The 15,480-nt window shown below is 43.3% G+C and overlaps 1 protein-coding gene across 5 annotated transcripts in view; it reads left to right on the top strand.

The window, feature by feature from the left end:
- The first annotated feature begins 800 nt into the window (after nt 1-800).
- l1cam (L1 cell adhesion molecule) overlaps nt 801-15,480 on the top strand; it is a 162,491-nt gene continuing 147,811 nt past the window's right edge. For all 5 annotated transcript variants that reach the window (XM_008103896.3, XM_008103898.3, XM_008103897.3 and 2 more), the window contains exon 1: nt 801-960. In XM_008103896.3, coding sequence (XP_008102103.1) covers nt 856-960 — 105 coding nt within the window. In that variant the 5' untranslated portion in view covers nt 801-855. The remainder of the gene's footprint in view (nt 961-15,480) is intronic.

Consider the following 15,480-nt stretch of genomic DNA (forward strand, 5'->3'; position numbering starts at 1 on the left):
TCATTCCAATGTCGTAAATTAGTTAAATTTGCCTCCCCACTTTTTATAAGTGGTACCTTATCTCCTACTTGATAGATGCAACTATCTTTCGGGTTGCTAGGTCAGCAATGAGCAGGGGCTATTTTTAACTTTTAATTGACGGGTGCTCACCCCGCCATGGGCTGGCCTCAAACTCATGACCTCATGGTCAGAGTGATTTATTGCAGTAGGCTGCTCACCAGCCTGCGCCACAGCCCGGCTCCTGAGTAGATCAATAGGTACCGCTCCGGTGGGAAGGTAATGGTGCTCCATGCAGTCATGCCGGCCACATGACCTTGGAGGTGTCTACGGACAATGCCGGCTCTTTGGCTTAGAAATGGAGATGAGCACCAACCCCCAGAGTCAGACATGACTGGACTTAACGTCAGGGGAAACCTTTACCTTACTTTCAAATACATTACAACGTATACCCATGATAAATAAATAAATATCTCTTCATTTCGCTCACTCGCCCTCCCAGAATAGCCCACGAGGTAAAGCAAGGGAGAATCTGGGCTGAGTGGAGTGAGTGGCGTGAGCCGGGTGGGTTCGGGGTCGATGGATTCCTCCTCATCTTCTTCTTCTTGCCAAAGTGTCTTGCCTCTCTTCCAAACCAGAGGCTTTCTCTGTGTCAATATACAGAGCGGGCGTTTCCCTACACACATATCCATTGCTCCTTTTCCACCTTTCCCCCATCTTCTTGTGTCTTAAAAGGAGAAGGGAAGGCGAAGAGAAGGGTGGGGGTTGGATGAGGCGGGAAGAAGGGGTGGGGAAGGGCGGGGTCCGAGGAAAGGAGGGAGGGAAGGAGGGGATTCTCCAACGCTCCTGCCGCCGATTATGTCACATCGATCAGCTTCTCTGCAGCAGCAGCAGCAGCAACAGCAACAGCAGCAGCCGGCGAGGCGGCCAAGGAAGCCGGTTGAGGGGCCAGCAGAGGCTCAGGTAAGGGGGCCAAACGGTGGGAGAGAAGGAGAGATGGAGAAAGCAAAGAGACGGAGGGAAAGAGGGAGAGCCTCATGGGACCCTCCCAATGAAGCCAATGATGAGGAGACGCATGGAAATGGGGGTGTCTCCCGCCCTGGTTTTTCCAGCCCTCCCCATCGTGGGCGTCTTTTGTCGCGATCTGCAAACGAGAAAGGCCATTTTTCAAGGGGTGTGTGTATGTGTGTGCCAAGATGGGGATCACAACCCCCCCCCTCCAATATAGGCACCTAGGGCATTAAGTTACCAGGGTGAAGAGTCAGTCCTTCCTTGCCTGCCTTGCATCCTTTTGGGCATCTCGGGTGGGGCGAGGGCTCTGCGGCTTCCTTGAGACCTGCAAGGAGATAGATCTTCTTTTGCGTCTCGGGAGGAGAGGAAAAGGGGAAGGGGTTACACGTGTGTGTGTGTATATGTGTGTTGTGTGAAGGCGCCAACCTGTGTTCCGAGAGGGGCGGGGAGGGACCCGAAATGTGTTGTGGCGTTCTGGTCATAGAAGGAGCTTGAAAAGGGTGTGGCGCCTGGATCCAGGCCTAAAGTGAGAGGGAGGCTATTCATGTCATCTGGAGATCTAGGGGAACCAGCAATGATGATGATGATGATGAGGAGGAGGAGGAGGATAATGATAATGATGAGGATGATGAGGATGAGGATGATGATGGCCTGCCTCAGGCAGCCCTGGGTGGGAGAGAAGGAGACCAGAAAAAAAAGCAGCAAGTATCCCAAGCTTCTTTTGGGGTACAGCAATGTGTCCTAAGATATGATGTCAGAGGCTTCTATGGCCAGAATCACTGAGTTGCTGTCAGTTTTCCAGGTTGTATGGCCATGTTCCAGAAGCATTCTGTCCTGACGTTTCTCCTGTATCTATGACAGGCAGGCCTGTAGCTGGGGGGGGGGGTTAGGGGTTCAATCCCCCCCTTGAAATTTTTCAGGTTAAAAAAAAACCTGGTTTACTCATGAATTTTAACTGGTTAAACAAATCCCCATGCTAAGTCTATGAGATGCAAAAAAAATAAGAGTCCCTCCAAGCAGATATTGACAGGTCTGAACCCGGGGGTGGGGGGGGGGGGGTGGGTGGGTCAGGGCTTCAACCCTCCCCCCCCCCCCGAAATGTTCAAAACCCCTCCCGAAATTTTTTTCTGGTTACGGCCCTGATGACAGGCATCCTCAGAGGATGTGAGGTCTGTTGGAAAATAGGCAAGCTGGATTTATATATTATTATTAATAATAATAACACCATTAAAAAAAAACAGAGGAATTCCAGACCTGAATCAATCAGAGTCAGAGCCAAAGGATGGGATGCTGTGTCCAATTCTGGGCACCTCAATTGAAGGGAGATGTTGACAAGCTGGAAAGCGTCCAGAGGAGGGCAACTAAAATGATCAAAGGTCTGGAGAACAAGCCCTATGAGGAGCGGCTTAAAGAACTGGGCATGTTTAGCCTGCAGAAGAGAAGGCTGAGAGGAGACATGGTAGCCATGTACAAATACGTGAGGGGAAGTCATAGGGAGGAGGGAGCAAGCTTGTTTTCTGCTGCCCTGGAGACTAGGACACGGAACAATGGCTTCAAACTGCAGGAAAGGAGATTCCACCTGAACATCAAGAAGAACTTCCTGACTGTGAGAGCTGTTCAGCAGTGGAACTCTCTGCCCCGGACTGTGGTGGAGGCTCCTTCTTTGGAGGCTTTTAAGCAGAGGCTGGATGGCCATCTGTCGGGGGTGCTTTGAATGCAATTTCCTGCTTCTTGGCGGGGGGTTGGACTGGATGGCCCGTGAGGTCTCTTCCAACTCTATTATTCTATGATTCTAATAAAACTTTATTTGTATTCCACCCTATCTCCCCAAGAGGACTCAGGGCGGATTCCAACATACAATGACAAACATTCAATGCCTCCGTAAACAAACAAATACTGACATAACTGTGGAATGCCCCGGTGGGGGAAAAAACTCTTGTCTGTTGGAGGCAAGTGTGAATGGTGCAATTGGCCAACTTGATTAGCACTGAATAGCCTTTAAGTTTCAAGGTCTGTCTGCTTACTGTCTGGAGGAATCCTTTAGCTCTGGCTCTGATTGATTCCAGTCTGGAACTCCTCTATTTTCTTGAGTGGTGTTCTGAATTTACTGTCCTGATTTTAGAGTCTTTGGGGTTCTTGGATGCCCTAAACTAAGACTACACAGAGAAGCCATTGAAATCCACAAGCATGGGGACAATTTCAACAGAAAGGAGGACACCATGAAAATGAACAAAATCTGGCTCTCAGTATTAAAAAAGCTCTAAAATCTGGACAGTAAATAAAGAATAAGGACCCTTTTTACAAGGACCCAGTGCTGTTCAGCATCTTTATTAATGACTTGGATAAAGGTTTAGAGGGCATGCTTATCAAGTTTGCAGATGACACCAAATTAGGAGGAATAGCCAATACTCCAGAAGACAGGAGCAGAATTCAAAACAACCCTCACAGATTAGAGAGCTGATTGGCCAAAACTAACAAAATGACCAATGTAAGGTACGACACTTAGGCAGAAAAATGAAATGCACAGATACAGGATGGGTGATGTGATGCCTGGCTCGACAACAGTCCATGTGAGAAAGATTTTGTAGTCTTTGTGGACAAAGTTGAACATGAGCCAGCAGTGTGGTGCAGCAGCTAAAAAAACCAACAGGATAGTGTCTAGATCGAGGGAAGTCATAGTGCCTCTCTATTCTGCTTTGGTTAGACCTCACCTGGAATACTGTGTTCATTTTGGGCACCACAGTTTAAAGGAGATATTGGCAAACTGGAAAGTGTCCAAAGGAGGGCGACTAAAATGATCAAAGGTCCAGAGATCATGAATCCTTATGAGGTGTGTCTTAAAGAACTGGGTATGTTTAACCTGCAGAAGAGAAGGCTGAGAGGAAACATGATAGCCATGTATAAATATGTGAAAGATGTCATAAGGAAGAGGGAGCAGGTTTGTTTTCTGCTGTCATTGAAATTAGGACTCACAGCAATGGGTTCAAATTTCAGTGAAGGAGATTCCACCTGAAAATTAGGAAGAACTTCCTGACTGTAAGAGCTGTTCAGCAGTGGAACTCTCTGCCTCGGAGTGTGGTGGAAGCTCTTTCCTTGGAAACTTTTAAATAGAGGCTGGATGGCCATCTGTCGGGGCTGCTTTGATTGTGCTTTTCCTGCATGGCAGGGGATTGGACTAAATGGCCCATGTGGTCTCTTCCAACTCTATGATTCTAAGGGTTCCTTACTTTTCAGTTTTCAGTGAGGCATAGTAAATAGCAAGGGATTATGGGAGCTGTATGGCACCTTTTAGTGTATATATATTTATAGAAGAGGCTGTTCATGTAAACTCACTCCATTAATGAGAGACCTCCAAATCACTGTCATCAATAGATTAATTGCTTACATGCAGGTAATGCAATAATATCCTAAAGTTGCCAGGTCCTATCTGATCTTGGAAGATAAACAGGGTCAGTCCTGGACAGCATCTACACTGTGTTGTGAATGTAATTTGCTGCACCACTAACTGCCAAGGCATCAGGGAATCATGGGAACTGTAGTTTTACAAGGTCTTTAATCCATCAATCAATCAATCAGCAATTTATTACGGTCTATGACCAGAATATATAAAAATGGGCACAGGTGCCCGGAAAGGGGAATCGCAGTTCCCATAAAAGTCAAATAAAATAACAAGTTAAAAACATGTTATAATAAAAACAAATTAAAAACAGACTATTAGCAGGGTCGGTCTTTAGTCTTCTCTGGAGATTTGGAGGACCAGCAAAGAGGAGGAGGAGGAGAAGATGAAGATGATTGGGTTGGGTTTTTCCAGCTGTATGGCCATGTTCCAGTAGCATCTTTCCTGACATTTTGTCTGCATTTGTGGCAGGTATACTCAGAGGTTTGTTCAGAGGTCTGTTGGAAATGAGGCAAGTGGAGTGTGTGTGTGGGAGGATATATCTATCTATCTATCTATCTATCTATCTATCTATCTATCTGTGGACTGAAGAACCCATTTCTGTTTGAAGCAAGTGTAAATGTTGCAATTGGCAAGCTTGATTAACATTGAGTAGCCTTGTAGCTGCCAATCAGTGTTGTTGTCTGGAGGCATCCTTTGTTTGGGAGGTGTTGACTGGCACTTGATTGTTTGCTGTCTGGAATTCTCCTGTTGCTGAGAAGTGTTCTTTATTTACTGTCTTGATTCTGGTGTTTTTCAATACTAGTAACCAGATTTCCATGGCTTCCTCTTTTCTATTGAAATTGACCACATGCTTGTGGATTTAAATAGCTTCTCTGTGTAGTCTGACATGATGGTTGTCAGAGTGATGATGATGATGATAATGGCCTGCCCCAGGCAGCCCTGGGTGGAGGAAGAAGGAGACCAGAAAAGAGCAGCAAGTAGTTCATCTTAATTCTATGCTGTCATGGTCTACAGAATGGGTGGGTTTAAGCCGCCAAGGCTCGCAGGGCACACAGCCATTTCTCCTTTCGGCCTCGAAGGGTTCAGGGCATCCCTTGTCTCTACAGAAGGCCTTTTGAGACTGTTTGTAAGGATGATGACAGGTTGCTGCGTGAGGGAGGCGACAGATGGGAGGGGAAAGCCTTCCTCCACTTTGGAGGTGTTGAGAGAGAGATGCTGTTACAAATGATGCTGGATTCTGAGCTCTGCAATGCCTTGCTGGTTTTTATTTGTGTGAGGAACACTATAAGCATGTGCCAGTGAGTAATGCCTTGCTGTGTGCGTAACAAGTGTGTTAACTGGAGACTTCCAGGACTGCTGCAGTGTGGGCAAAGGTGTGGCCCCTTGGATGTTGTGGGCAAGCTCTGTGGCAAAGGATGCGGTTTCCAAACCTTTATATAGGACACATATAGTCATACTTGATATAAATAAAGGTTTTTACACACCATTGTTTTTTGGGATGTGTGTTCATGTGTTGCTTCTCTGTGCCTATGTGTTTATCTATGTTTCTGCATTGCGAGGAGAGAGGTGGGAAAGGAGGCAGTGTGTGTGCGTATCTTGAGTCAGGGGTAGGGATTGTGTGGCTCTTCGGATGTTATTGGACTACACTGTCCAGCATTTTTGTTGGTGCTTTTGCTGGATCAAGCTGTTGGTATCAGCACTCCATTAGTATCGGGAGATTCTCACACTTGCCATCACTGACTCAAGTGAAATGATCTATGTATGTCTCCTATGGCATCAAACTCTCTGATTGCACCAAGGTTTTTCGAGCTTGCCTGTGTATAGTATATGAGGGTCAAATGGGGAGGTGGTGGGGCACAGAGCAACTGTAGTGGACATTTCCATGTAGTGAAAAAGTGCCAGATATCTACTCACACAATGTGGCTTCTTAGTGTCATGTACTCTGTGTGCATTGTGTTACCAACAGGTCTTATGCCTAATCATACTAGAGCATGAATCCACTTTACATCCGGTTTCTGCCTCCTGCAGAATTCTGGGATTTGTAGTTTGGTGAAGCTCAGGATCTGTCTGGCTGAGCTGTTTAAAGCCCCCTCCCTAAAGTGAATTCAAAGTGGATCCAAGCTCTAGTGTGATGAGGTCCTAATTATTTAGCTTGAATAAAAACTCAGCCTGAGAAAAAGTTGGCAAATACCCAGGACCTTCAGTAGGCCAAAGAAGCCAGATCTGTACCTAGAAAGGCATTTATTATCTCATTACCTGGCTTTCTTGACTTGCTGGGTCTGAGTCACAGATGAGCCAAGACACATGCGTTTTAAAAAGTATTCCTGCGTGCAGGAAAGTTGGACACTGGCAGCTGTCTTTGTTTCCCTGTGCCCTGTTTTGCTCCTCATTCCAGAATATTGGCTTGTGTGTTACCTGAATTGGATTGTGGTTGTTATATGCCTTCAAGACATTGGTGACTTGTCACAATCCTAAAACAAATCTAATACATGGTCTTCTGGGCAAGGTTTATTCAAAAGCAGGAGGGGGTTGCCTTTAATTTCCTCCAAGGCTAAGAAAGTGTGACTTGCCCAAGATCATCCAGTAGATTACATGGCTGAGCTGGAATTTGGGGCCCCTGGTGGCACAGTGTGTTAAAGCGCTGAGCTGCTGAATTTGCGGAAAGGTCCCAAGGTCCTGAAAAGGTCCCAAGTTCAAATCCTGGGAGCGGAATGAGCGCCCGCTGTTGGCCCCAGCTTTGGCCAACCTAGCAGTTTGAAGACATGCAAATGTGAGTAGATCAATAGTTACTGCTCCGGCAGGAAGGTAACAGCACTCCATGCAGTCATGCCGGCCACATGACCTAGGAGGTATCTATGGACAATGCCGGCTCTTTGGCTTAGAAATGGAGATGAGCACCAACCCCCAGAGTCAGACATGACTGGACTTAACGTCAGGGGAAACCTTTACCTTTACCTAAGAAAGTGTGACTTGCCCAAGATCATCCAGTAGATTACATGGCTGAGCTGGAATTTGAACCCTGGTCTCCAAAGAGCATCACCCAGTGCCCAAACAATGGAATATTGGATGCTACCATGTTATAAGCTTATCTCCTTCTCAAACTAAGAATTATGATTTTTTTGGTCTGGAGATTTTGGGCATATGTAGTCCAACAAACCAACTTTTCTAAGCTCTGTTTGTAGAGAAGTGTGTTTAGCACATTGAGTTTCCCAAAATGTATGGGTTTTCCAGCCAACTGGATTGTAGTTACACATGTCTGTCTGTGTTGGAGAGTTGATGTGCATCTGTTAACATGCACAAGATGTCTGGAGAACCAGGTGGTGCTTATATGCATTTCTTGCATGCATGTCTGTGTGTGGAAATGTGGGTACATAAACACATGAAATGTTCTGTTTGTATCTGGATGCTCAACCTTAGCCTGTTTTCAGGATCAGGATCATAACCAGGATCATAATTCTATCCCAGGGCCCTTTTAGACTATACAGTTACAACACTATACTGTAATTCCTCTTTAATTGCTATGTCCATGTCCTATGGAATTTTGGGATTGGCCAAAATTTTGAGAGGATCATTGGGATTGCTCAGTCAGAGAGGTCCTTTGATGCTTTTGACCAAACTATAAGTTCCAGAATTCAAGCCTGGGCAATTACATCATAAGGCTATAAACTGTGGAGTGTGAAAGTGATTCCGTTTCCAAAGCATGCTTAATTATGGCAATAAATAAACAAATAAGTGGATTGGGAGATCAAATAACCATAATTAGGCAATATCTTTATTAGAACCAAGCAAAATATCACAGGGGAGGGTGTGCCCTTTGAAGCAGAAGCCTTGCACATTGTAATTCTGTCTGCCAGTTCTATATTTTGGGTCCCTCCAATCCCCATTTCTGGATGTATGCGGCAAATCACTTTTAAAAATAATTAATATGTGAGGTCTTTTCAACATGGGGTAAATGCCATTGAATAATTTCACATATAAAGAGAAGGACATATAATGTGCAAATTTGAAGAGTATATTCTTCCAAACAAGCAAGCTTGATACTGGTGCTACTTCTTTTTTTTTTTAATCCCTCTACTAATCACTGTCTATTCATTCAGAGGATGGGGTATAATTATCTCATTTTCATATAAATATTTACATATTTTTTATTTTATTGCCATCCTTGGGCAAAGCTCCCATGACCAATCAGAGGCCCCTTTTACCCCTTTTATGAGGATAAAGTACAGGAAAAAAATTTTTTCCTCAACAAAAATGTGGAAGCATGAAACCTTCTTTGGTTCCACCTCATCAGCTTTTTAAAAAGACTGTGCAATATTTAAAAACTCGGGGCTATGTCTGTTCTTATTGTTATTTTAAAGCTAATTGTATTGTTTTAATCTATTTCTGTAAACCGCTCCGAGCCAAATTGGGAGTAGCGGTATACAAGTCTAATAAATAAATAAATAAATAAATAAATAAATGCATTAAAAGGAGGAGATGGACCGGAAGGACACCTCCTCTTTGCATTTCTCTCAAATGCCATCAATTCTCTTTTGATTCTGGATGGGGGGTTAATTTGGGGGCTTCAAGGAAGATTCCCTCCCCCCTTTATCAGATACATTTTTTATTAGGAACTGTATCCTAGAATATTTGTAGTGGGCATGTCTTTTATTGCTGCACCTTGCCTTGGCTTTGTGTTTAGAAAAGCTATCCAAATAGGATGGATGATGGAAGGTCAGAAATATTTGACTAGCTTTGTTGTTCTTTCCTCACTTTGTCCATTTACGGTAATCTTATCCTGCAAAACAGAGCAGGGGAATAGTTCAGGAGTGTAGGAGACAAATTAGCAAAATATAGTATTTGGGGGCTGAACCCACAATAGCTCAGAAGGACTGCAAGTGCTTCAATACCACAATTTGGGGTGTCTGCCGAATGTGGATCGACCAGAGACCATTGAACAGCATATGCATACACACACACACGTAGACACACACCATGCAAACCACTGGCAGTCGTCAAGTGAACATTTATGAAAATAAATGGAAATCAAAAGCATTTTGTGCCCTGAGACATTGCAGGGAGGTGATGTAAGTCTCTAAAGCTGGGCAAATTAACGTGAATAGAAATCGTCTCCTGGGGAGTTAAATATTCCGAAAGCTTAGTTGGAACAAGCCTATGATTTTGATTTTCAAATACTCAAAAATGGGAGGGGGAGCATTTGCTAACCTTTTTGTGTGGTTGGGGAAACTTGCTATATTGTTTGGTTAGCTAGCTAGCGTCCTTATTATAGAGATGCTATTTAATTATCGCTTCCGTCAGCCTCATGCCAACAACAGGGGGACTATTATATCCAAACACACAGTTCTGATATCAAGAGCAATAATTTGCTTGTCTATTTTCTAGTGGGAGCTAGCCTGGGATGCCTGCAGTCTTTCTCTCTGTCTCCCAGGCCTGACAGGAGGTGATGGGCAATGGTGTGTGTGCGTGTGCGTGCTGAAAGGAGGGGGCAGCAGGTGGCAATTGATTTACAGGAGGAATCCATCTGAGGTGGGAGTTGTGGCACATGATGAGGAGAAGGCGGAGGGCTCGTGATACGTTGCTGGGCAACAGGGAATTATAGTTTGGAATGTTCCCCATCAATCCAACTTGTCAATAGGTCGTCAGCAGGGCTGAGAGAAATACCAAGAGGCAATTTTTCCAGCCCTAGGAATGTCCTTTATCCTGACCCTTGACACTCTGTGTTGTCAGACCCGTCAACCCCTCCACATACATGTTGTCCCACTCCCGTTCCCCTCCTATGTAACATCTCTGCTCTTGCTGCTTAGATCCTGGATCCTCTTTCCTTCTATTCCACGAAGGACCCTTTGTTCCTATGATTTCCCCCCTCTGTCTGTCGCCTGCATTGTCCCCGTGTCCTTGTGCAACAGGCAGGAAGGCTGAGGAATCCTCCTCTTTTTCACTAGGGTTTTTTTTTAATGGGATAGGATAGAGCAGGGGTCCCCAAACTAAGGCCCGGGGGCCGGATGCGGCCCTCCAAGGTCATTCATCTGCCCCCCGCCCTCATTTATAATCTATTTTTATATCAGTTTTAATAATATAATATATTGCATATACATATGATATTGATAATATTATCATTTTATACAATATAATACTAATAATAATACCATATAATAATATTAAATATATGTCATATATTACATATAATATTACAGTATAGTGGTATAGTTCAATATAGTAATATATAATGCTAATATTGTGCTATGCTAATAATATAATATATTGTATGTACATACAGCTGCTCCGAGTTCCCTTCAGGGTGAGAAGGGTGGGATATAAGTGTAGTAAATAAATGCAGTAAATGAATAAATAAATAATTTTGGACTTAGGCTCGTCCAAATTCTGAAATGACTTGAAGACACACAACAACAATAATCCTAATCAACCTGACTATCTCATTGGCCAGAAGCAGGCCCACACTTCCTATTGAAATCCTGATAGGTTTATGTTGGTTAAAATTATTTTCATTTTTAAATATTGTATTGGTCTTTTATTGTTATTGTTGTTGTTTTGCACTACAAATAAGATATGTGCAGTGTGCATAGGAATTTGTTCGTATTTTTGTTTCAAATGATAATTCGGCCCCTCAACAGTCTGAAGGATTGTGGACCGGCCCTCTGCTTTAAAAGTTTGAGGACCCCTGGGATAGAGGAAGAAGGCTGGGATTTTGTTTTTTTAAAATAAAACATCTCCAGCTACATCATAGCCTAGCTTGATGGGTTTATCCTGAACAGTCCCTGGGTTGTCACACAGTTCAAGAGACCCACCCCAGGGCTGCACCTGTATGTCTAGTCCTGTAACTCGACACAGGCTGACTCATCCCTCTGTCCCATTTTTGCCCTGCTTATTTGCCTGTATAGAATCTCCTTCCCTTCCAGTGCTCAGCACCTGCGGGAATATTTTCAGAGGAGGAGGGGAGAAGAGAGGAAAGTGCTGTCTTGCCGCCATATCCCCATCCCCATCTGCTCCCCAGTGTCCTTGAATCACATGGAAGATGGAAAGTATTGCTTCTGGCAAAGCTCCCACAAATCTTTTTCTTTTTTTCTTCCTGCCAGAGGGAGGCAGATTTATTGCACTTTCTTTACAGAGCCTGGGGTTTGGAAACCTAGATGCCCATTCACCCACACCTCTTTATAATGTACTAGCTGTGCCCGGCCACGCGTTGCTGTGGCGAAGTATGGGAAGTATGGGAAATAAAGTATTGAGGAATTGGTGGTAGTTAAGGTAAAGGGTAAAGGTTTTACCTTACATTAAGTCCATTATAAATCTATATATATAAAAGGGTAATGAAAATTCGGCCTAGGACAAAACAACAAAACTACACATCCCAGAAACACTAAACTTGGCAGCACAACCCCTCATCCATGCCTCTACGTTCGTACAACAAAAAGCTAAAGCTACTCCAGAAAACGGCCAGGCTTTGAGACTGCAAGGCTATTCACTGCTATTCCACCTGGCCAACAAAGGATTCCCATAAGCCACAGCAACTCGTGGCCGGGCAAAGCTAGCGGATTATATAGCTGTGTGGAAGAGCCTTGAGTCTACACTGCCATATAATCCAGTTAAAATCAGATAATCTGTATTTTATAGGCAGTGTGGAAGAGGCCTAAGTGAGGCCTTACTCTGCCTGTCCCCTGGGCTGAGTGGGTTGCTAGGAGACCAAGTGGGCAGAGCTTAGCCTTCTAACTGGCAGCAATTGGATAAAAACAATTATTCCTCTCCCTCTAATTAGGACTTTATTTTTCTTTTCTTTTAGTTGTATGAACGTAGAGGCATGGATGAGGGATTGTGCTGCCAAGTTTAGTGTTTCTGGGATGGTAGTTTTGTTGTTTTGTCCTAGGCCGAAATTTCATTACCCTTTTATATAAATACTAGCTGTGCCCGGCCACGCATTGCTGTGGAGAAGTATGGTGGTATGGGAAATAAAGTATTGAGGAATTGGTGGTAGTTAAGGTAAAGGGTAAACATTTTCCCCTGACGTTAAGTCCAGTCATGTCTGATTCTGGGGGTTGGTGCTCATCTCCATTTCTAAGCCGAAAAGCCGGCGTTGTCCGTAGACTCCTCCAAGGTCATGTGGGATGACTGCATGGAGCGGCGTTACCTTCCCACCGGAGCAGTGCCTATTGATGCACTCACATTTGCATGTTTTTGAACTTCTGGGTTGGCAGAAGCTGGGGCTAACAATGGGGGCTCTCTCCGCTCCCCCAATTCAAACCTATGGCCTTTCGGTCCAGAAGTTCAGCAGCTCAGCGCTTTAACACACTGCACCATCAGGGGATATTATTTCCTAAAAGTTGTGAATATACAATATTTCTGATTGTTTTTTTGTTTTTTTTTGTCTCTTGGAGGCAAGTATGAATGCTGCAATTAGGAAAAATGATTAGGATGTAATAGCCTTGCAGCTTTAAAGCCTGGCTGTTTCCTCTGAGTGATTTTTTTTGTTGGGAGGTGTTAGCTGGCCCTGATTGTTTCCTGTCTGGAATTCCCTTGTTTTCAGAGTGGTGTTGTTTGTGATATTTTATGTGCTTCTAATGTCTGTGGCCCTAAGAAAACAGAGGAGTTGCCAGTCTTTGATGATGGGAATACTTTGTTGGGAGGTGTTAGCTGGCCCTGATTGTTTCCTGTGTGGAATTCCCCTGTTTTCAGAGTGTTGTTCTTTATTTAGTGTTCTGATTTTAGAGATTGTATTGTTTTGTTTTATTATACCACATTAATTTTTATATATTCTGATTTTAGTGTTTTTGAATACTTGGAGCCAGATTGTATTCATTTTCACGGTTGACCGCAACACAACAACAACAACAACAACAACAACAATAATAATAGTAATAATAATGACTTTGGTAATACACAGTGCTTCACTGCCTTCTCAGCTTCCTTTCTGGAAGAATCCTTTCTTGGGAGGTGTTAGCTGGCCCTGATTGTTTCCTTTGTGGAATTTCCAATTTCACTGCTTTATTTACTTTCTTTATTTCTTTATTTACTGTCCTGGTTTTAGAGATTATATTGTTCTGCATTATTCTATCCCAGAAATTATTTCATATCAAAGTAGAATCTCACGACATTTGCTTATACAATGTTCTGGATTATCCAACGCAGTCTGCCTTTTCATAATCAATGTTTTTGTAGTCGGTGTTTTAAATTCATTGTGATATTTTAGTGGTAAATTTGTAAATACAGTACAGTAGAGTCTCACTTATCCAACATAAACGGGCCGGCAGAATGTTGGATAAGCGAATATGTTGGATAATAAGGAGGCATTGAGGAAAAGCCTATTAAATATCAAATTAAGTTATGATTTTACAAATGAAACACCAAAACATCATGTTATACAACAAATTTGACAGAAAAAGTAGTTCAATACGCAGTAATGCTATGTAGTAATTACTGTATTTATGAATTTAACACCAAAATATCACGATATATTGAAAACATTGACCACAAAAATGTGTTGGATAATCCAGAACATTGGATAAGCGAGTGTTGGATAAGTGAGACTCTACTGTAATTACTACATAACATTACTGTGCGTGGGACTACCTTTTCTGTCAAATTTGTTGTATAATATGATGTTTTGGTGCTTAATTTGTATAACGATTACCTAATTTGATGTTTAATCAGCTTTTCCTGAATCCCTTCTTATTATCCAACATATTCACTTATCCTGCCGGCCTGTTTATGTTGGATAAGTGAGACTCTACTGTATATTGATAATCTTAAATTATCTGCTTAGAACTGGATTATATGAGGCCCCTTCTTCACAGCTGGATAAAATGCACACTGAAGTGGATTATATGGCAGTGTGGAGTCAAGATAATCCAGTGCAAAGCAGATAATATAAGATTATAAATGGGTTATATAGCTGTGTGGAAGGGCCTTGAGTCTACACTGCTATATAATCCAGTGCAAATTAAATAGCCTAAGTCTGCCTGTCCCCTAACTGAACCCTGGCTGTCCCTTGGCTTGCTAGGAGTTGGTTGCTAGGAGACGAAGTGGGCAGAGATTATCCCTCTAAACTGGCAGCAATTGGATAAAAAAAAATATTGCTCTCCCTCTAATTAGGACTTTGTTTTTCTTTTCTTTTTGTTGTATCAACCTGGAGGCATGGATGATGGGTTGTGTTGTCAAATTTCGAGGTTGCGGGGTCTGTACTTTTGTTGTTTTGTGAGTCGCCGTGATGCCATCACTCTTTTGTATATATAGATAGATAGAAGAGCATTGGAGAAGAGTCATCTTTCAAAAGACTGGACTGTTTGACTGCCAATCTAATCTCCCATTCTTCTCTACCTGTGTAGAGTGCTATGAACCTTAAGCAGAAAAAAGGCCCTTTGTATCTGAAAATGATAGATGTGGTCTGCCACCCTTGTTACATATCTAGATTCTTGGTTGCCTTAAGACAGTAAGGGTGACCACACGGTAAAGCTCAAGTTCCTAAAAGACAGTAGCTGTATTACTGATAAGCTGCAGAGAGGTTGAAAGAGAGACGGCGGAAAAATGTGTGTCACTATGATGGCTGGGAACTTCCCTGGGGCAGGCTGAGGGATTCCCATATCATGCTGGTAATCTGGGGTGCCGTTCAGCTCTGTAGACTAGGAAACTCTTGCTAGCACCCGAGCTGTGATTGTATCCCAGATATGCCAGAGCGGAACTGTGCTTTGAACACTGCATGGGAATAACACATTGCTAAGACTGATACTGGTTTATTTTTGCAGTAGTCCCACACTGTGTCTTTTGCTCAGTTCAGTGTTATAATGTAATTAGCTGTGGTTACGTTGCTGTGGTGTAGTCCTAAGTGGAGTTTTCTTTGTGGCATTCAAGGTAGCCTAGAAAGGATTCCCCTGAAGCAGCCAGGCTTTGAAGCTGCAATGCTATACAACGGTATTCAAGTTGGCCAACAATGGAGTCCCCTAGGCATGAAGCAGCCAGGCTTTGAAGCTTCGAGTATTCAATGGTATTCAAGTTGGGTAACAATGGAATCCCCTAGGTATGAAGCAGCCAGGCTTTGAAGCTGCAAGGTCATTCCTTTGAAAGTA

The sequence above is a fragment of the Anolis carolinensis genome, chromosome 2 (assembly GCF_035594765.1).
Source record: "Anolis carolinensis isolate JA03-04 chromosome 2, rAnoCar3.1.pri, whole genome shotgun sequence".
Classification (NCBI taxonomy): domain Eukaryota; kingdom Metazoa; phylum Chordata; class Lepidosauria; order Squamata; family Dactyloidae; genus Anolis; species Anolis carolinensis.